The sequence below is a fragment of the Emydura macquarii genome, unplaced genomic scaffold (genome assembly GCF_026122565.2).
Source record: "Emydura macquarii macquarii isolate MOO-44397 ecotype Brisbane River unplaced genomic scaffold, CSIRO-AGI_Emac_v2 contig_2457, whole genome shotgun sequence".
NCBI lineage: Eukaryota > Metazoa > Chordata > Testudines > Chelidae > Emydura > Emydura macquarii.
Window position 1 is genome coordinate 4119873 of NW_027132594.1, and position 22931 is coordinate 4142803.

The 22931-nt window shown below is 42.3% G+C and overlaps 1 protein-coding gene across 1 annotated transcript; it reads left to right on the forward strand.

Annotated features, from left to right (window-relative positions):
- The first annotated feature begins 3786 nt into the window (after positions 1-3786).
- Positions 3787-22931, forward strand: QPCT (glutaminyl-peptide cyclotransferase). The gene is made up of 7 exons (XM_067562696.1): positions 3787-3948; positions 9107-9253; positions 12488-12769; positions 17809-17985; positions 18522-18621; positions 19341-19454; positions 20962-22931. Exons 1-7 carry the CDS (start codon positions 3817-3819, stop codon positions 21105-21107), a joined length of 1098 nt encoding a protein of 365 aa, XP_067418797.1. The 5' UTR covers positions 3787-3816; the 3' UTR covers positions 21108-22931.

Consider the following 22931-nt stretch of genomic DNA (forward strand, 5'->3'; position numbering starts at 1 on the left):
CAGATGTGGGATGGGGGGCCCACATCAGCAGTGACCTCAGCACCCAGGGGCTCTGGTCGGCTCAGGAGAGGGGTCTTCACATCAACATCAGGGAGCTCAGGGCAGTCCGCTTGGCCTGCAAGGTCTTCCTCAGATTCCTGAGGGCAGGATGGTACAGGTCCTCACGGACAACACAGTGGCCATGTTCTATATGAACAGGCAGCGAGGAGCGCGCTCCTCGGCTCTTTGCCTGGAAGCGATTCGACTTTGGGACTTTGCCGTCAGGCATGACTTTCACATATCTGCCTCTCACCTCCCGGGGGTGAGGAACGACGAGGCGGATTGCCTCAGAAGGTCGTTCTCACCCCGCCACGACTGGTCACTGCACCCGGAGGTCGTGACTTCAATTTTCCGAAAGTGGGGGGTTCACCAACTGGACCTGTTTGAGTCATCCTGGAACAGGAAGTGCCCGAGGTTCTGCTCGCTCTGAAGTCGCGAGCCGGCCTCCCTCTCCGACACATTCCTTCTAGACTGGACGGGGACCCTCATGTATGCATTCCCCCCCATTCTGCTGCTGCCCAAAGTCCTCTTGAAGATCAAGAGGGACAAAGCGGACATCATATTGATTGCCCCAGCATGGCCGAGACAGCATTGGTTCAGCATCATGCTGGACCTGTCCATCGCCACACCAATCCCACTCCCAAGGCGCTACTACCTGCTCTCACAGGACCAGGGTCACCTGCTCCACCCGGACCTGGACTCTCTCCACCTGACAGCATGGAGACTCTGTGGCTGATGGAGGGAGAGAGAGCCTGCTCCATATAAGTCCAGCAGGTTCTGCTGGGCAGCAGAAAACCTTCCACTCAGGTGGTGTACCGGGCCAAGTGGAAGCGTTTTACCTGTTGGGTGGAGTCCCGGGGTATCCCACCGAGCTGTTTGCCCATACAGGCGATTTTGGAGTATCTCCTCCATCTGAAGCTCCAGGGTCTAGCACTGGCCTCCCTGAAGGTGCACCTGGTGGCCATTTTGGCCTTCCACCAGCCGATGGAAGGGCGGTCTCTATTCTCCCACCCCATGTCAGTCAGGTTCCTCAAAGGGGTGGAGAGGCTATACCCGCAGGTCCGCAACCTGGTGCCTCCCTGGGATCTGAACCTGGTCCTCGCCATGTTGACAGGACCCCCCTTCGAGCCCATGGCTACATGCCTGCTGCTCATCCTCTCTTGGAAGGTAGCCTTCCTGGTGGCCATTACATCGGCTAGGAGGGTCTCCGAGATAAGAGCATTGACCTCGGAGCCCCCCTACACGGTTTTCTATAAAGATAAGGTCTGACTGAGACCCCACCCGGCGTTCCTGCCTAAGGTGGTGTCCCAGTTTCACTATAACCAGGATATCTTCCTCCCCGTGTTCTTTCCTAAACCACACGGTTTGGAGGAGGAGCGGAGATGGCATTCGCTGGATGTCAGACGAGTCTTGGCCTTCTACATCGAGCGGACCAGGCCATTCCAGAAGTCAATGCAGCTGTTCGTGGAAGTGGCGGACTGGATGAAGGGCTCACCGGTCTCCACCCAGCGCATCTACACCTGGATCACCGCCTGCATCAGGACCTGCTACGAGCGGGCGAAGGTACCACTTCCAGGAGCTGTGACAGCGCACTCAACCAGAGCCCAGGCCTCGTCCGTGGCCTTCCTGGAATGAGTACCCCTGCAGGACGGCGGCCTGGTTGTCGGTCCACACTTTCACGTCCCACTACGCCATCGTGCAGCAGGCGAGAGAGGACGCGGGCTTCGGCAGGGCCGTGCTGGCAACAGCGGCTCAACGCTGACTCCTACCCACCTCCAAAGTATGGCTATTTAATCACCTATATTGGAATGGATATGAGCAATCACTCGAAGAGAGAAAACAAGGTTACTTACCAGTAACTGTTGTTCTTTGAGATGTGTTGCTCATATCCATTCCACACCCACCCTCCATCCCCGCTGTCGGAGTCGGCAGAAAGAAGGGACTGAGGACCCGTGAGGTCGGCGGCGCCCTATGTACCGTGGCATGAGCGTGGTACTGCAGGGGGCGCCTGAGCCGACCCTACGGGGCTTGCTAAGGGGAAAAAAGTTCCGGGAATCTGTGCACGGGGCGCGCACACACCTATATTGGAATGGATATGAGCAACACATCTCGAAGAACAACAGTTACTGGTAAGTAACCTTGTTTTCTAACAGTTTGCCAGCATCTTGGCCTTGCAGCTGCAAGTTTTACCTGTCTAAGACAGGCTATAAACTCAGAGGATTCACAAGCTTTTCATAGTCAAAGTGGCTTTGCTGTCACTTCATTTCCCTGGTGGAATGCAGTGAAAGCCATGATCTTGGCCTGGAGGAGGTGGTGATCAGACCTGCAACTTCTATGATGTCCCTGATATCCACTCTTAGGCTGAAGATCAGGCCCAGCCTGTGTCTATCTGAATGTGGAAGACTATAGATGGTTCAAATGAACTGCATGTTTCCATGCAGAAGAGAAATTTGGATACTATGTCATCCTTAGTATTGTCTATGTCAAGGTTGAAGTCACCAACAAATGACCTTCAGGAATTCCAGTTCCACAGGGGTAAATATATCCATTAGTTACTCCAGGAAGTCTGCAGGGCCTTTGTCCAGAAGTCTATAGATCAACAAGTTCCTAGGTTCATGTAGACCATGTGGGGATACATTCAAAGGTTTTGATTTCTGAGGCTCAAGGGCAGCCGGACAGCTTCCCATTTTCATCCTCTTTTTGCTTTTTTCTGGGATCTTTCTCAGTTTGTATTGTATTGAGTAGCCCGTGATTATTGAATGAGCAATAATGTGATGGGGGAGGCTTCAAACCAAGTCTCAGTGAGGCAAGCAAAGTTAGGGGTTTAATTCACAATCGGATCAAGGATAGTGATAGTTCAAGGGTCAGCTGACCTTGCATTCATAATATTGGTAAAAATCCTAGAAAAGTGCATAACAGATACTAGTGCAATCCTGGAACTTAAAACATTTTGAAAATAGAATTTGACTCCATTAACCATAAAATTAGTGTCTGTAGCCATTTTTGGCCTAACAACTGATGTAGAACAGCATATATAAGAAGTAACTTCTTTGCATTTATATAGATATTTGCATTTTCAAGACATTCAATCACTGAACACTGATCATCACTAACTAGTTACACATTAAGCCCAAGATTTTCAGGTATGGTGTACCTGAAGTAAGTGGCCTGATTTTCAAAAGTACTGATGCCAACAGGGGCTGTTGAGTGCTCAGCACATTTGAATGACACCCCATCTGTAAAAACAAATAGCCAGCTTTTTAATCCCCACTGGAAAAGAACCTCACAAACCACAACTCTCCACTCTTTTCCCGTTGAGATATAAAAGCCCTCCTAGAGCCTCATTGCAACACTGAGGAAGAAATCAGGGAGGGAACACGTGGGAGAGAAGGAAGAGACCATCCCGCTGTGATCCTTGCCGGAGGACTTGGGGATTAGTCACATGCAGCGCTCCTGATGCTGCTGACGTGGTGCTAGGGATAAGGCTCATTTCACTAGGGAAATGAACTGGGAAAGGCTGGTTAACAAGGTAGATGGTGCTGCATAAATCACACTCAGAGCCAGGCGTCTGCTCTTGCAACAGATTATTAGGAAGCCCCAACCCCTCCTCCAGCACGGCCCCTTTTCCTCCTCCTGCAGCATTGCCCCTGGATCTCCCCCTTCCTTCCTCCAGCTCCTCAGTCAGGCAGAGAAAGGGGAGGGGTGGACTCCAGGAGGAGCCGCCCCAGCTATTGACACAGGCACAGGAAGAAAAGCAGCAGCAGCTGCAGAAGAGAGATGGCAGGGGGAGGTAGGGGTAACAAGGCTGCAGCATCCTTCTGCCTGGCAGGGGCACTTTATCTGGCAACAGCCATCTTCTCTCAGCTGGTGGATGGGAGGGAAGCCAGAGCAGACTGGACACAGGAGAAGGTGGGTCACACTTGTATTTCTCAAACTGTTTCTTGTCTTCTCATCCCCACTTAAATGCAGAGTGTGGCTTTGGGATGTGTGTGTGTGAGGAGGGAAGGGGAGGAGAGATCAGTCCCTGACCTGTGTAATCCAGGCCTGCTTCTCAGTCAGGAGGCTTCTGGAAGAATAAGGTTGCCAACATTGTATTTAAAAAATAAGGGACTGTTTTCTTAGCACCCCCCACCCGTCCCTCCTCCTGATATTATTATTATTAATAAAATAAAATGAAATAAGCAGCCCCTACATTCACCAGGGATGTTTCTTGCTGCTTTTTGCAGCACTCAACAACTTCGGATCTTGTTGTCCAGAGATGAAAAAATAAGGGACGTACCTTGTAATAAGGCACCATTGGCAACCCTATGGATCCCTACTCCTTCCTTATCAAAGAGACATTGACATGAATTGCATCTTTTTGTGCAAGATCAGTGCTCTGTCTTCAATGTGAGAGCTGCTGATGTGATGATAATACAGTGTGGGTGGGTAGGCTGAGTTCTCTGAGCCACTGGTACCAGATCAGACTGAATCTTATCCTGTTATTATTTAGAGAGCACAGTCAGTGTACAGAATACAGACTCAGACAGGTAAAGAGATAACATGGCCTCCATCATAATTAAACGGCTGGAGATAATTCTTTTCCTCAGTGTTATTGTGATGATATGAGATTCACAGCTACCTAACATTGGCAACTCAACAAGAGAAACATATTGCAGAGTTGTTGAACTTGAAAAAAAGAGACAAAATCTAAAACTGTTGGAACTCCAGAAAAGAAATCAGAGAGAGAATATAATTAAAATGATTCAAGAGTATTATATCTTGTTCTGAAGAAATGAAGGGCTCTGTTAAAATAGTAAATCCTGTCTGGCAGGAAAAATACAAGTAGAAGCTATGGCTGATAATAATGACAATATAACTATTGCATAATTATTTGAAAAGACGAAAATATTAGCGTGTCTTGTTTCATCTGGAGTTACTTGTGTTTCTTTAAAAAAAGGTTTGTGTAAACTAATTAAAATAATAAAATCTCAGGATTAATACTTAATGAGATAATACAGCCATGAAAATCTATGCAGACTCTAAAAACATTATCACAGAATTCTTCAGGACTGATTATGAAATACTAACACGGTTTTTTCATGAAGAAGTTATGTGAGTCATATGAAATATAATGGATTGAGGAGCTTTAAGTTTAATTTAATTAAGTGTTCTAAGACTTTCAAATGGAAAAAATGTTCAAGACTCATTTTCAGTTGATCATAAAGAAGCTGAGCCCAAAATTAATCTAGAATTGACTGACTTCCAGTAATCTGATGCAACATCTGGTGATATATATAGGGCTGCAGTCAGAATTTACTAGACCCAGGACAAGATGTCAAACTGAGGCTCCCTTCTGTTCCATTTTTCATTAACTTCTCCTTTGTCATCGTCTCACATCCTCATTTCACCAATTGTTTAATTAGGTTTGTTTTAATTATTTAAATTTTTTAAAGGGGTCAGTATCCAGTAGGATTATCTTTCGGTCATCATCATGTACAGCAGAACCCTGTTTATCCAATCTACTCGCTCTGTCCTATCTACCCAGCAGCCAATCCAGTTGCCATTGATTTCAGTGGAAGCATTAGGTCCTTACACCACCCATCATCACTGTAACCCTTCAAATAAATGGAGTCAGCATTGAGCAATGGCTCTGTTGATGCTGCCTCTACAACTGGCTCACAGCTGCTGATGTTCCACTGCTCCTGCTCCTGCTCCATCTCCTCCATCTCTCTGCTGCCACCATTGGTGTGACATCACGTTCTGAGGTTTGACCATTTAACCGAGCTGTCAGTGATTTCAGCTCTCAGTGATTTCAGCAGATAGGCGGGAACCTCACTGCTGATGTAGTTTCTATATTGCCTTTAACTGCTCCGACACAAGCTCTAAGGCTGAGCCTCTAGACTTGCTCAGCAGTGAGGACAGCTCTAGGAATCACCAACTGGAAACAAAGACTCTTAATTGAGTCTAATCAGGTCCATCCTTAAATGCTGGAGAGGGGCAGGTCAAACAGTATCTAGGATTCGAGGCAAAGTCCACACCCTCAAGCAGGAACACTTGTCCTGATCCACGCTCATCTTCACTTGGATTTGCTGTCCCTCATTCCCTGCTTAATAAGTGAGGTTCAGTTCAGGGTGATCCCCTTAGTCAGGGCAGGCAAAGTACAGTTCTGTTGCCCTTTACTCAGACACTAAGGATAACAACATTTCATTGCCACTGTATTCGAATACTAGAGTGATTTGTAACCCGAATCAGCCAAAAATGATCACTTTGGCAAAGCAGCTCCATCATGCTGTTCATCATGCTGTGCAGACTAAACATATCTCTGCAACCAGGGTCTGCTCCTGAAGTCTCTTCTCTCTAGTGTTGCTAGATGTCAAGGGAGAGTTCATTCAGACCCTGTTTACATTACCAAAGCAACTGAGCACTTCAACCTCCACCTCACAGTCGCCAGCTACCACCTCTAGATTCTTGTCCCCACACGATCTGGAGGATCTTTGTTGCTTCTCCTCCCAGGCCAAGGAAAGAGGAGTGGTAGTCAAAAACAGCAGCAGAAATCTTTTCCTCACAGGTCAAAGTGAAGATTGCTCTTGCTCTGCTCCTCTGCCCACAGAGGGGAAAGAGCCTGGAGGTTTAGGCTCCTGTGATCTGAAGAGCCCTTCAGTGCCCACTGGTAAGAGGTTCACTGCCACAAAACAGCAACTCCTATCAAGACTGACACACTCACTACACCTAACACATTGTTCTCAGGATGTTTACCCATAAAGAACGTCGTGTAAGGTATCAGATGAAAACTTATATCATACTGGTCATCATAGGTGTTACATGATGTAAGTATGGGTGTTAGTGAAAAAGCTGTATGTGTATACTGAAAATGTTTTTAAAGCCATGTTATCAAGCAGGGTTGGTAAGTCTTCCCCAGTCAAAAGAATGTTGATTTACCTGGCTGCCGAGGGATTTGTTGCGAGGCAAGTATTATGAAACCAACACAAAGGACACTTCATTTGCATTTTAAGTTAATAGAAAAGCCAGGTATCTGGAGGATAAGAAAACAGCATGGCGTCAGGGCACAGGAGAAGAGTTGTATCTGGGGATACACTTCAAAAGAACACATTTTATACAGGGTTTATAGTTTCGTTCAATGGCTCTCAGCACCCCCACTATAAAAATTGTTTCAGCCTCCCTGCTAAGAAACATTATACTTTTGTTTTATTTGTAACCATTTTCTGTTTCTAGTTTCTCATCATGGTACCACTTAAATTTCTGATCTTTGTTAATAAACATTGTTTTATGATAAATTCATCTCAATGTATCGTCAGCTGAGCCAACAGGCTTGTGTTGACTCTGTCTCTTTGGAGACATTTGATACTTTTGTGCAGGGAAAGGCATCTGGAGAGTTCAGGAACTGAAGTACATCAAGGACTAACATACAAGGCAAAATTAAGACTGGTGGAGTTCTAAGGAGTTTGTTTAGCTGGATAACTGTCTGGTGTGGAAGGGAGCTGCCATACAATTTAGCATCAAAAAATCCCTCTCTTGCTGAGGCAGAGAGGTAACAGGGTGACTTACAGTTCTGGATGTGCCAAGAAAGCATCACAGCTGCTTCTGACATGTCTTTCTTTTGTCTCCCTGCTATGGGCCAGGTCCCTCCCACATCTTGACACCATGGGGGAGAAATGTAGAAAGGGGCCAGTGCTTGGGAAGAAGAGCCAGTCATGCACCTCATGCTGGTGATGCTTTGTACTTCACAGGTGTTATCAAAGAAAAACCTCAACTGTATCTGATATTCTCATACACCCATGTGCCTATTACAAATCCCCTTTTCCTGAATATATGGATTATGTGAATATATAATTAAAAATGGGACTTTTTCTCCTCCAAAATGGTTTCATGAGTTTGTACTTTCACCATATTAGCTCCTTTCAAAATATTTATGCAGTAATTATGGTCAATGTTAGCAAGTTTACCCCCTACTTGTAGTTTCCCAGCTAGACATAATTCACCATGTCAGCAGAGCCCTTCATTTCCTCCAACCAAGATATAATATTCTTGTAATCACCTTAATTATATTTTTGTCTAATTTTTTTCTGGAATCTGCAGTTTTAGATCCTATCTTTTTATAATGCTCAGCTACTCTCTCTGTTAAACTTTTCTATTGTTGATTTGCCATTCCCAGGTTAGCGTTATTCTCATATTATGAAAAACTTTGCCTGTGTTTTCTTCAACTGCCAAGATGCATTCAGGCATCTCTCTTACAGTCTTAATTTGCGATCACTTTTAGAAGTTCCACTTTATAATATATCAGATCCATTGTGATTTTAAGGGAATTGTTTCACCCTACAATAAGTAAGTCACATGACTTGTATATCGTTGAAGACCCAGCTTTCTTTAATGTTCAGTCTGTTTATGGTTTTAAACTGAAATGTGACAGTAAAAATGACAATTTGAGGGGGTCAACATTTGTTGTGTCTCATTTTCATGTTAATTTTGTTCTGTTTCCAAATAAAATGTGGGGTTTTTTTCTAGCTGCCAGCCCTGTAAACTCAACCTGGGCTCTAAGAGTCAAGCTGGGTTCTAATATTATCACTATTAATAAAGAATCTGCAGGTCAAATGGTGCTCTCACACGCCGATGAAGACATGAAGACAACGAGGTTGCACAGATATAACTGTGGGTATCAGTTGGCTGCAGTATCATTATTACTGGTGCTGAGGTAGAAGAAGGAAGGAAACCCGCTTGAATCACAAGTTGAGTTTGCAGGGCTGGAAGTTAGAAAAATATATTTTAAATTTGTAAACTGAGCACATTCAGTCTAGAAACCAGTGGAATACAAAACCACAGAACTGCACAATGCCTGTTTTAGAATCACTTTTGAGAGAAGAATCACACTCTTAAGGGGCTGTAGTCCATATTACTGGAGGATGCCACAGTAAATAAGACTGGCATGTATTACATTAATAATAATATAGTACAGTATGTTATTTGCATTCTCTTGCATCCCATTTACTGTCATATTGAAGAAAACAACAGAAACTACTTAAATAATAATTGCTAGTTATGTCAATCATACCTCTTTTGCCTTCTGCAGTATTCCCACCAACCAAGAATTTTAAATTCTACTGGTATCCGGCAAGTTGCAGCGCACACAGATGTTTCTCAAATGTGGCAAAATGATCTCCGCCCTATACTGATAGAGAGATACCCAGGAACACCAGGAAGTTATGCTGTGCGTCAGGTAAGACTACATCTTCTGGACACACTAAGTATACCATTTATTGTTTGTATTCTGGTAGTGCCCTCTTTGTACTAGGCTCTGGGCCACCCACATGTGGAGACACATTCACTGCAGTCAGTAAGATGTACACAACCATCAGAAGACTGAGAAATACCATCCATAAAGACACAAAACTGACAGGCCCAAAACTTAATCTACTTTAAATTCCAATACCTAATCTTACACAGCTCTGGCAAGTATTACGTATAAAAGAAAATCAGATGTTTAACATATATTTAAGTGAAAAAGAGTATCCCATGTAACCTAAAATCAACCTACCTGGATGTCTTTGCACTCACACAAACATGCCAAGTTTGGATGTTTGTACAGTTTCCCTTGGAATTTCACATGCAAGGCAAGCCAAATGTCTTCTCTGAAGAGGTCTTGCTGGTTTGGGGGGACCCTACAGAGTTGCTCCAAAGATCTAGCTCTAGTGCTGAGTAGGACCATGTTGCAATTTGATATCTTGCCTGCTCTGGATTACTATAGCTTGTCAGGAATCCACAGTATTTTAAAGATGTACATGGACCAAGAGTCAGGGCTTCCTTTGCTGGTTCCACCACATCGTGCCACCTGGGCAAATCACTTTATTTTTCTGAGTTTCAGGGACCTCATCTGTAATGTGGGGGATATCAGTTCTTTTCTATCTCAGAGGAGTAACATGAGTGTTAATTCATTAATACTTGTAAGTACTTTAGGAGCCCAGGAAGAAAGGTGACACAGAACTTTGAAGTAGAGAACTGAAGGACTGTGGGCAAAATGCAGCCTGGTGTAACTCCTGGTGTAACTCCAAACTTAGGGGAGTTGCATGTGCTAGAATTAGACCCAGTCTTGGTCACCCTTCTAGAAAAGTCCTGTGGAACGTTAGGAAAGGAATAAAACTATAATAAAGTTATATAGAAATCACTCTAAAAACCTACTGAATTTAAAGGGACACTGCCATCAACAATCTAATCAGTTTAAAAAAAAATAAGTTACATGCTGCTAGTCAGAGCTGCTTTCTGCGACAGCTGGACCACGATCAGGAGATGTCCTTGAAGGTAGCAGGAGGATTAAAGAGAAGGACTCAGCCTTCACATGCAGTGCCATGACTGGCCAGATATTGTAATACATTAATTAGAGAGATTCAGTCATAGCTATATGACGACATTTTTTTTTTTTTTTTTTTTTTACAGTTGCCTTATCTTTGGCCTTATTGAGTGAGAGTACTTTTATATAGTTGATCCTCTTAAAATCAGTGATAAGAAGTTAAACAGCACCAGGCCTAGTATGGAACCGTGACTCCCGCATCTTCTGTCAACCTTTTAACGAGGTTGAAAATTGACCACTTACTCCCATTCTTTTATTTTTTATATTTTGTTTTGTCTTTTATATTTTGTTGTTACATTTATGTAAACAGAGTAATTTAAGGGCCAGATTGCAGCTAGTTCTGTCTAAGTGCATGCAAGGGAAAAGGTCTTTCCTCAGCCCGCCTTGTACCCCACTTCAAGGACCAGCACAACCCTAGTCCTTGGGCTATCTGATTGCAAGGACCAGAAGTCTTCTGCTGTTGGAGTTGCCGCTTCACCCTAAAGGGGGTGAAGAGAGTTCAAAGGTCGGTTGTGACCCCATTACACTTCCACACAAACTAGCAGAGTTGAATCTGGACATCAGGGGTATACATGCTGCACCTATTAAACGGTCTCTTTTCTGGGGTGGTTGAGTCAGCCAGAACACCTTTTGGGATTCTCACCAGTGTGGAACCACTCTGTGCTCTCAACCAGCCATGCAGGCTGTGGCTTCACAGAACCACCATAGCACTTTGTGTCCAATAAATGAACTTGCCTACCTGTAGCTGGTGGAGTGGAAAAATGAAGCTTATTTCAATGTCAGTGAGTGTCCACAGTATCCAGTTCTGAGGTTCCTAGGTGATTTACTGGCAGTCAGCCAAACAAAAGGAAAAAATAACAGAGCACAGTCCAAGGCATGGTAACCACACAGCATGCTCAAGTGGGCATCTGTGCTGTTATGGTGTAACAACAATGTACGAAAACTAAGATCCCTACGAAAACATAGAACAATTCTCCATTGTCTGCACACAGAGAAGCGATTTGTTACAACGTAATAGAGCAGCAAGCGTGTCAAACCCATTCTCTGGAAATGTCCAAATTCCACTTTTAATTTAGTCAGTGGACCAAGGTGTACAGCTAAGACTACATACTCCCCTCAAGCCACTGCAGAACAGCCACTGATGTCAATGGCAAGTTTGCATACAGTACCAGAATAAAATACGCATTGCTGCATGAACTTTCAGAAGTACCCAGAACAAAATGGAGACCATTCAAGGGGCCACTCTTGCTCCCACTGCAGTCAATGGCAAAACTCCCATTGACCTTAATAGGAGCTGGTTCAGGTACTGAACTGTCTGCTTCTTATTCCCCTTTTAGAGGTTTTCCCCCACTGTTTATCTAAAGAGAGAGAAATATGTCCTTGAGAGAGTACTTAAGGGACCAATAAAAATAAGTTGCTTATAACAGAGGTGGTCTTCTCTAATAAAGATGACACAGAACTCTCTGTACTGGATCCATGTGGGGATATTTTAGAGGCAATCTCTCAAGGCAGGAAGTTGCCTACTATGAGTGGTCTTTTGTACAGGTTTCACTGTCTTCATTTTTGTTCTCACATTGAATTATATTTTATTTGATTCCATTTTTGAAGTTAGCTGTTCTCCAATGTGCCACTCTTGGTTCAGTTTATAGGGAAGAGCCTGTTAGTTGTTTCCTGTTAAACACTTAAGCCTCATGCAAGTCACTTGACATTTGTAAGGGACATTTCTTGTAGAAAACAAACAACATATTATTATTGGTATTGCAATAGCGCCTAGAGGCTATCGTCAGTGATCATTATGCTAGGCACTTTACAGACATATACTAAAAGACATTTTAGTCCCTACCACAGAGAGCTTACAATCTTAGCATATAACGAGGTGACAGTGGAAGAGGAGAAGGTAGCAATGAAACAGTGACGACGATCATCACAAGTAGAAGTCAGCCCATTACCCACCTAGCCACAGAAAACAGTTTTATTATAAATACGATGGCCCTTGCAGAAAAATGAAAGAGCTGATATTGTAAACTAGCTACTGATAAAGTTTGTTTGCAAACATCTGTTTGAAGCTGAACAACATTAATGTGATTGTTTTTTTTACAATTCCAGCATATCAAGAGCCGTATTCAAAGATTACAGGCTGGCTGGGTAGTGGAAGAAGACACGTTTCAGCAATACACACCCTTCGGATACCGAACGTTCTCAAATATCATCAGCACCCTCAATCCCTCTGCCAAGCGCCATCTAGTATTTGCTTGCCACTATGACTCAAAATACTTTGCTCCACAGTGGGATGGCAGAGTGTTTGTGGGAGCCACTGACTCAGCTGTGCCCTGCGCTATGTTACTGGAGCTAGTGCGTGTCCTGGACAGACAGCTTCAGTCAATGAAGGTACAGTACTTGTTTGTTTTTCTCTTTTGCATGTTTCTGTGATAGTTGAGCCTTATGTGGCTTCTATATTGTCTCTCTCAGTGATCATGGGCTTGATCCTTCTCCTACTGATCTTAATGGCATAACTCCCATGGATTTTAATAGGAGCAGAACTGGGAACCAAGTCTATTACTGCATAAGAGCTTAACTTCACGTAAAAAAATATGAGGCAGCATGGATAGATGCACAATAGTATCAGAGAGGCTTGAGCAATTCCATAATATGCCATGGAAACAATACATGTTTACTTAGTGAAAGACTGGAGACTTAAAATAAGATTTCTAATCACAGGCTATATAGAACCATGACTTTTAAAAAGTTACCCAATTCAGTGAGCTTTTAGGATGTAGGATATATTAATAATCTCTGTTTCTAAATCTGATACCATTAAATGAATGATTAAACAACACAAAGAAACACATTAACAGTTCATAATTATATGTAAAGGGTGGATGATTGAATAGATCATAGCTAGCATCATAAATGCATAGATCTTAAGGCCTGAAGAGACCATTATGAACATCTAGTCTGACTTCTTGCATAATACAGGTTACAGAATGCTACATAGTAATTTCTGCATCAAGCTGAGTCACTTGAGGAGTCATTGAGAAGGGCGTGGAATATTTCCCTCTGTAACTGCTAGGTCTTTGCTTTGTGTGTCCCACATTTTTAAATCTCTAGGAAGTCTACTGTTTTCTGATGGGCAGCCATTTTGAGAGACAGAGTTGCTACAGCCTGTTACAGAGGAGATACATACACCATGTTCTCCCATGGCAACTTCACTTCTGGGTTTTTTTTCCCCCCTTGTTGTTTTCCTTAATCTAAATCAATTATTCAGAATTAAGTATGTGGTAGTCTTGGATTATGGGAAGACGTAATACAGGGAATGTAGTGTATATCTAGCTGTATGGTCCCTGTTAAGAGCCGATGTATATTGGTGCTAGGGCCATCTGCTATGCACAGCAAGTTTCAATAGCCCTAAAAAATCCATGAGCTATGCTACATATCTTTGAGTGCCTTCTACTGGCACCTTATCTACCACTTATGTATATGCAGCTATAAAACACTCCTGTAATATGTATGCCTTGATTTCATATGCAAAGCTGATCCTTCTTTCAGTTTCGAAGTACTGATGATAGATTCTGAATGTGTTGTGTTCTGATGTGAACTATCTAAAAGTGGGGACTAAGTGCACACAGTCTCCCTTCACACTGTTTTTATTGCTGCAATTGTTTCCAGAAAGTTGATATGGTACCTTTTAGGGTTAGTATTGTATTTGGGGGATTGGAATGTTATGAAATGTTCCAATATTTTTATAACAAAACTAAGCATATTTGTATTATATTATTTCCCCTGACATATATTGATGAACTGTCATTTAGACATCTAGATTTTACATGAATTAGCACAGTCGTTTATAGAAATAAACCCTGGCACCAATTTAGAGATCTGAATCTTTAGCAAGTACTAAGTCAGTATTCAATTTCAACTTTTCATCTTATGAAAAGACAGCACTTTAAAGGTGGGTGAAGTAATTACATTGTACAAATGATGGCTTGTGAGATCTGTTAACAAAGTTCTTTGGGATTCATCTGAAAATATATTATCTGTGACCTTTTGACTCCGCTGTTGGTAACATAAAAGGCTATTATGCTTTTGGCCAAATCTCTTTATATACAGTGACTTTGAACTGTGATTTCTATCTCAATGTTCTTTCAATTTATTTATATTTACATAAAACTTAAAATACTGTAGTTCATAGATATCTTTCTACATTATTCAGACATGGAATATGCTAAGCAGAAAAAAAATCATAGGCATAGATACCTCTTTTCTTAAATTAGAATGACTTTAATTCACATTCTCCTGGTATATGTGTGGAGTGATTGAGCTCTGGGATGATTAAGAAGTCTGTCTTGCAGTGGAAATCTCTACAAGATAGCAAATGTTTCATAGCATAGTGGATGTCAATATTGCTCTATCTATACAAGGGAAATTTTCTAAGTTTCCCAATATTGTTTACCCTGGTTCAGCTCCACCAGTGGTAGCAAGGTTAGAAGACTTAGTGCATATGGGCCACTGGATGTCACCACCACTGCCGCCACCACTCCATCTGTTTGGAGTAGGATTAGTGGATACGATGGTTAAGCCATCAGTGGTAACAATCTGGATTAGAGGTCCTAAAGTTACTAATATAAGTGGAACAGAACTGGTATTCGCAATGGTGGGAAATTTTAGATAGTGGCCCCAGGGTAAACAATGCCTGTGCTGGGAACATGGGGGGGAAGGAGAGAAGACATTCCACATGGATAAGCTCCCTTGCAGCCCTAAATTCGAATATCTTCTCAGCAGATTGCAGTGCCTTGGGGTTTTTTTGGTGGCTGAAGAGGAAGGGTGTTTGTGACACTTTTTGGGGTTACCTGAGGTATCCAAGGTGAATCGCTTCCAGCTGCTTACCACAGGAGGGAGCACTGTCTGTGTCCACCAGGGGAAGCTCTTCCCAGGCACTACCTGCCGGCAACACCGGTGTTCTACTCTGGGGTCTGCGAGCCTCTCTCTTTCTCTTTTCAGGATAACAATTTACGTACCCCACTTTGTTACGCTCGAGTGTCCAGTCCCTTTTCTCATCTGCAATGTACACTGATCCGCTGCCTCAGTTGGAAGCAATGCACCTCAGTTCAACACTCTTAGCACAAGTCGCTTACATGTGTCTACAGTAAAACCAAAGTGAGGTTTATTTAAAAAAGCTTAAGATAAAGATTCAAATAAAAGCAAGTATAATGGTTTGGAAACATAAGGTTATAAGTAAAAGAAACACAAACTATAGCCATAAAACACAAGCCCTAGCCTATACTTATTAATAAATTACTTTCTTGTCTAATAAGATATTCTTCAACAAATGATTAGCTCTTACAGCATTTGTCCAGTCCAGAAAACTAGGATCCACCTTTCATGAAATATCCATTATAGAGGAGAGACTCTGCCAGTGGAGATAACAACTTGTGCTTTTTCTTCATCTCTTACAGTGATAGACTACTGTTTCTTACCCCCAGGGGTCCACTACTCAGAGACTTTTTGTGGGTTCTTTTATCTTTGTAAAGCCTCAAGCCTGCACCTGGTCCAGACTGTAAACACCAGGCTGGCTGTATGGATGTCCAGGGTTTTCAACGTTGATTGAGTTAACCCTGAGACCCACCTTGCCCCAGGTGACAAGTTTCACTTCAACAATTTTGAAATCCAATATCCTACAAAACTAAAATTATTTCCTGTATGAACATCACACAGTAACCATAGCACTCAGCAAGTTCTTAACTTTCAGTGGTGCCCATACATGCCTCCCTTCAGTAAAATGTTGAGATGGTCAGACAGAGGGCAATAGACCTGCTTTGTTATGTCTGTGTCACAATGTTCCCTTTCCATACTGTGGCAATCAAGGTCCAGCCACCCTAGAGGGAGAACAGAGGGTCTAAATCCCAAAGAGTAAGCAACTGAATCAACTGGTTGCGTACAATGTTATTACGTGTAAAAATATGTTGAGTAAGGTCTTTTATGAAATCTTGTTACGTTCTGAACTCGATGATCTTTATGATGGTCTTTATGTATACAGACTGTGGTCATGAGTTTATGTATAGCATTGTACAACCCACTACCACTTTTGTCAGTATAACTTATGTCACTCAGATGTGAAAAACACCCCAAGCGATGTAAGTTACACCAACAGAAGCACCAGTGTGGATAGTGCTACATCTGCGGGAGAGCTTCTCCCACCAACATAGCTACCGCTGCTCATGGAAATGGTTTTATTATGTTGATGGGAGCGCTTTCTTCCATCAGCATAGAGCGGCTACCTGAGAGTTCTTACGGCAGCACAGCTGCATCAGTACAGCTGTGCTGTTATAAGCTCTCTCGTATAGACATGGCCTTACCTAATACAGAAATGTAAAGCCTGGAGTTACAGCATTTTTTTTTCTGTGTAACTTGTGTTTGCTTTCTTTCTTCCATCTCTGAATTAGTGATTTTTCTATTAAATGAACATTTTCTTTATTTTTATCCCAAGCAGGTCTCTGGCGTGCAAACTGCGTGCAGTGTTTGCCAAAATGAACTGATAACTGGGGGCTGTTTTCATAACTTCGGGGGAGACCAACCAGTGGGGAAAAATCTGAGTGCCTTGTAGTTAAGAACTTGGGGAAGGAAGATTTGGGAGACTTAAGACTGGAAGGTTGGGGGTCACTCTGCTAGTGCTAGGAGTAACTAGACTGGTAGAAGCCAGGATGAGACCTTTTTGCTTGTGGGCTGGCTATGACGTTAGGGCTCTGAGCCATATAGCTTAAGGCATCCAAAGTTACAAAATAGGCAATGACAAAACCCTTTACTGGTCTGGGTGATCCTCAAAATGACACACACATCCTGTGCTTTGGTTTTAAGATCAGATTAATGCCCTATATTTGGCTGCAGGTCACCCTGAAGAAGAATGTCACCATTTTAATGATTGAAGGTGCCTTGTTCCTCACTGTTTTCAAGAGACTCAATACACACAAATGAGACCAAAAAAAACACCGCTCATTTATGATTCTGCTTATTGAGACAGAACTCATATCAAGGATTATCACAAATGTTATTCTCAGATGACATTAAATATGTCAATCACCTGGTTTTGTAGACCTCTCTCAAGTCATTGGATTCATCCTCATACAAGTCAGAGATGTGAAACTTCTAACCACCCCCACAGTCCTTGTAAAGGAATTGTATCAACACAGGCTGCTTTTAAGGCACATGACAGTCCTTACAGTGGTACCACAGTATAGGTATGGGAGGTTGAAGATGTGGGAAGCTTTGAATAATAGCTTGAAAATAAACTGATTCTTGTGGTCCTTTCATGGAGTACTTACAAAGGGAGTACTCCTGAGAAAGAGCTGCAGGATCAGACCCAGTATCAATGCTGTATCCATATGTATTTCCACACAAAAGAATCTGACATTGCTTTTGAAATTCTTTAACAGACTAGCTCAGACTCCAAGCCAGATCTTTCACTTCAGCTGATTTTCTTTGATGGTGAAGAAGCCTTTGTGCGGTGGTCTCCTACTGATTCCCTCTATGGATCTCGACACTTAGCCCAGAAAATGGCATCTACTCCACATCCACCTGGTGCAACAAACACCAACCAGCTACAGGGCATTGTAAGTGGAAATTCCTTTCATTTCCAAATTAATTGGTAGTTAAACACCATACAACTAATACAAAGAACTACTCTGACATCAGCCATATTCCACCAGGGAAGAACTCCACCAGTTAATGGGAGTGAGCATATGGGTATTTTGAGGGGCCTTACTTGCTTTTTGCTTCTCCTTCCTGTGCACTTCAGCTGGAAAAGCAGGGACAACTGGAGACAGCTTGCTCTTATTCTCACTACAGGAGAAAGTTTGAGTTGCAGCTGCTCACACCAGGTCTGAATCTGGCTAATTGTATTTTGCAAATTACGCTACTCCTTTTTCCCTGGTTAAACATACTGTTGTATATTAAACTTCACTCCTGCCTCTCATTAACTCTCTACATGCATGGTGAGTTGATTACTGGTTCTTTGCTCAGAACTATTGAATTAAGTAGTGACGTCCTACTCTATCACTTGTACTCATGTTTTTAGTATGGTACATTATTTACTTAAAATACTTTTTTATTGAAGCTAAACAATTTTATTTTTGTTTTCGTCCTATAGGATCTGTTTGTGTTACTGGATTTAATTGGTGCTTCAAACCCAGTCTTTCCCAATTACTTTCCAAACACTGTCCGCTGGTTTAACAGACTTCAAGCAATCGGTAAGTAGGGGATTACCATTAAAGTAAGGGCTCTGTCCTGAAAGCTCTCTACAACATGGTCATTCCTCTCCTGGAATTCAACAGGAGGTCTTCATGCAAAAGGGTTGTTGTTTCAGACTCTAAAATTGTGTTAGCCACTTCCAACAAAAGCAAATTTATTAGCCTTTTTAAGGTACTTGGTTCTGGTAAGATTGTCCTTGTTAAACTCCATTTGTTTTACTAACAATTATGGGGGTTTTCAAAGATTTCACAATCTATTACCTAGTTCACATAATTTTATGAATCGAGAATTAATTTTTCCCCCACTCATGAGACTAAAGAAATAAAAATAAAAAATTCTAACATTTAGCAGGATCTTGAAAACTGCAATGAAATCTCTAGTATTTGTGACCTCTAATGAAATGGCCCAATGAGTAACCTAGAAGCACAGGAGCCAGGAACCATGGGTTCTATGACTGTCATGTGGGATCTTGGGCAGATCACTTACTTCCTTTGTGCTTCAGTTTCCCCATCTCCAAAATGGGGATAACAACAGCCATCTTGAAATCCTCCAATGACTGATGCTAGGTGAATACAAGTAATTGTCTCCAACTGTTTTTTCTCCTTTGATGTGAAAAGTATCCTATAGTACATGAGAAAAGATGTTCAGTTGACTATATTATTTGAAGGGTATTATACTGTCAAACTAGTTTAAACTTTGTTTCAATTATGAATTGCAGAACGAAAGCTACACGGCTTGGGTTTGCTGAAGAATCACCCTTTTGAAAGGCAGTATTTCCGGGGTAACTCCAATCAACGGGTTGAGGATGACCATATTCCATTTTTAATAAGAGGTACCGGAATCCATTTTAAATATTCCCTAACAAGCATGCAACTTCAGGGGCAAATGCTTATTTTAGCAATTGTGTATGTGTATAGGCCAGCATTTGCAAACCTAGGTCCTTAAATCTGAGGCTCTGAAATACATTTTCAAAGGGGCTAAGCACTACTGCTTTCATAGCAATAGAACACAGATCTTCCTCGTCCAAAAGCACAGCTCCCCAGCATTTGAGCTAGAAGGAATCCAAGTCAGCAGCATAGGGTCTGTAAGGCAGAGGCACAGTTCTGATTCCATAAAACAGAGGTTCACACAGTAGCATGTTTTGTTACAGCATAACTGGGACTAGTGAAATAATCTATTCTTTTTCACCATGGTATTTCACAAGTATGAAATGGGAACTTGGCTTAGAGATGTGATTGAGTTGATATTAGGAGCCTTTGACAATCCCAGGAACTTTTTCACTGGGTTCTTTAGTGTTTGATCCTCCCTACTTTGATTGATCTCCAGCCTGCTTCTGTTGCCAATCTCCCATTCTTGTGTGTTCACTCTAGCCAGCTACAGGGCTTGGGCAACTGCAAAATTGGGGTTCAGCCCAGCCCAAGTTCCCCTGAAGATTAGATCATGCACAACTGAGCAGCATGGTGGCCACAGTGGGGTACAGCTCAGATTTGAGGAAAGCAGGGCAAATACCGCTGAGGCATAGCCTGTCAAACATCTTCCATGTGTGAGGGTACTAGAAAGGGGCCCCAATGAAAAGTTTTTTTTGTTTTTTGTTTTGCTTTTGGGGAACTGTGTGAACAAGGGGGATGGTAGGGAACAGGACAGAGAAAAAGAGTGATAGGTAGAGAATGTATTTAATTCTCTCTCCCCAGTTCCATACCACAGCCATACCCACTCCTCCAGTGTCTTGGTGCCTAAGGTTTTCACCTAACCAACATTACAGAGCCATTATCCTGGGAATTCTGGTAGCTGAGTATAACAAAGGGTGCTTCGTTTTACAAGGTAGTAATAGGGCCAGGTAAGGCATCCTAGCCTATCCCAGTGAGAGAACTGGATAATTGCTATGGAGAACAGACCAACAATAACATTACACTAAAAGAGGCTCATGCACTCAGAGTTGCCTTGGGGGAAGCTAATGTGGCTACAATGCTCTTTCGCCATAGCTGAGCACAGTAGGAGCGTGACTGCGAGGCTGAGAGCTGCTGTGACGGTTCAATCACAACTATTGTCACAAGTGTTTTTTAAAAAAGAGGAAGAGCAGGGAAGGAAAGGAGACTAATTTTAGGAACTAGGCAGTGTAACTGATGAGCAGCTATAGTCACATGCTGGGTAAGAAGAACAGTGGAAGGAAGCTGTGGCAATACCATCTTGTTATGGAGTCAATGTATTGAGTAATAAATAGTCTGACTGTAGCCCTGGATTCCAAATGGCTTAGAGCCCCCATTTGTACCATAATGTATGCTAATTTGCTCACCCAAAAGGCCTGTGTTGTCATCTCCAAATTACTTCCTCTCTTCCAGGGGTTCAAGTTCTTCACTTGATCCCATCCCCCTTCCCTAATGTGTGGCACACCATGGAGGACAATGAAGAAAACCTCAACAAACCCACCATTGACAACCTCAACAAAATCCTACAAGTGTTTGTGCTAGAATATCTCAATCTATGATAACACAATGGCTCTGAATCACTGCTCTGTTTTAAATACTGCTACCAGCCCCAAGCATGAAGTTCTTAATCATCTCACCAGGAGCTAAGTATGATGGAGAACATTAAAAGCAAAGCATAATATGGTGACAAGTCTCATTAGTCAGAGGTCAGCAGTCTTTGGCTGCATAGTCCAGTGAAGCCAGATAAAAATGCCTCTAAACAAGAATTGTCAGCCTGAAAAAAACCTGCTTCTCCACGTCTCACCTGAGGAGAGAGAAGGGAAACCTGAATTTTTCCATGTCGCTATCACTGTTTTAGTCCAGACATTAAAACTAAACAGAATCCAGATCCTGAATACAAATACTTCCTACTTTAGGATTTAGCTGCAATTTTTAGAGAATAACTTTTAAAAACTCTAGAGGTGGAAATTCAGAGCTCATTACCATAAGTATTCAGAGTATGCCTGCTTTGAGAGTGGTGTGGAGCTACCCCACCCTGGGAACACTTCCAGCATTCCTGGCAAGCAGAGTGAATTCATTCTTTGCACCACAGAATGTGCTTAATCCCTGTGAAGCAGAGAAAAGGACCATAAATACTGTCTTCTCCCTGTCTTTGTGGAGTGGTAGGTTTGTGCTCAAGATGGGGGCAGGGACTACAACTGTGCCTTGCCCTTGCACAGGAGTGTAAGAGATGAGTGGGTATTGGAAGAGAGAAGAGAAGAATTCCCGCACACTGCACATTCAGGCAAGAGTCAGCCATAGTTTGCCCCAAAATAAATAAGCCCTTGCAGAACCCACCAGGGAGTGGTGGTATGGCAGCACAAAGCAAAATCAGAACTGATCACATTTGAATTGTGTGCATTTTTTTAAATTACAGTTTATTTTTTAATACAATGCAAGCTGTAGACTAGTGGTGCTAATGAAATAAACAGAGTACCTGGAGAGTTCCAAAGAATTAGTTTAAACAAAATGAGGAGCAAACAAAAACATCCCAAGAATGATAACAATGGGCTAGATTGTGCCATCCCTTCTCAATGGGATGATTCAAAGAGCATAGTCAGTGTAAGGGTGGCAGAATCTAGCCCTAAAAGGAATAAATTAACGGGGGAAGCAAAGAGAATGAATTAAAGAGACCCCTACAATTATATGATTTCCTTGAGGGAGGAGAGGATCCAAGAATATGGTGAAAAATCAGGTTGGAGGAAGATGAACAGAGAAAGGGCAGGCATGTTAAAGTCACAGTCTTCCCCTACTGAGACTTCCTTACACTAGAAAGTTCTGTTCTAAACAATGATGCAGCACAAACTAATACTCAAAAGGGGCATTGTCATGACACTGGCCTGTATTTTATATTTTGTACAAGTAAGTTTTTCTAAAGCTCAGGCCAATATTTCCATAACTTGAAATTCCAATAGAAACTTTGAAGGCACTGAACATTCCCCTGCAAGTGTTTGCAACCCAATGTTGCAACATTGTGCTATTCTGAAAACCTTAAAATGAACTTTGATCTTCTATTTTCATTGTCCAAGCTGAGAGAAATGCAAAAGGTAAAAAACAGCAGAATTTTCACGTTTAATAATTTATATCACTGTTTGTAAGATAAGCAAGACTTTTTTTTAAAATGTGATTTTTAAACTTCACATCCTCCTATTAAGATGCAATAACCTGGATGCAATCTCTAAAACAGAGCAAAATAAACTTCAAAATTAGATAGGCAAATGTATTGAAGTAAATGTATAGTAAAATTTGTCTTAATAAAAATTATTAGGAGTTTTTGCTAGTGTGTGTGTGTTTTACAGGTTTGGAGAGAATAATTTTAAGTTGTAATCATTTGAGGTTTGAAC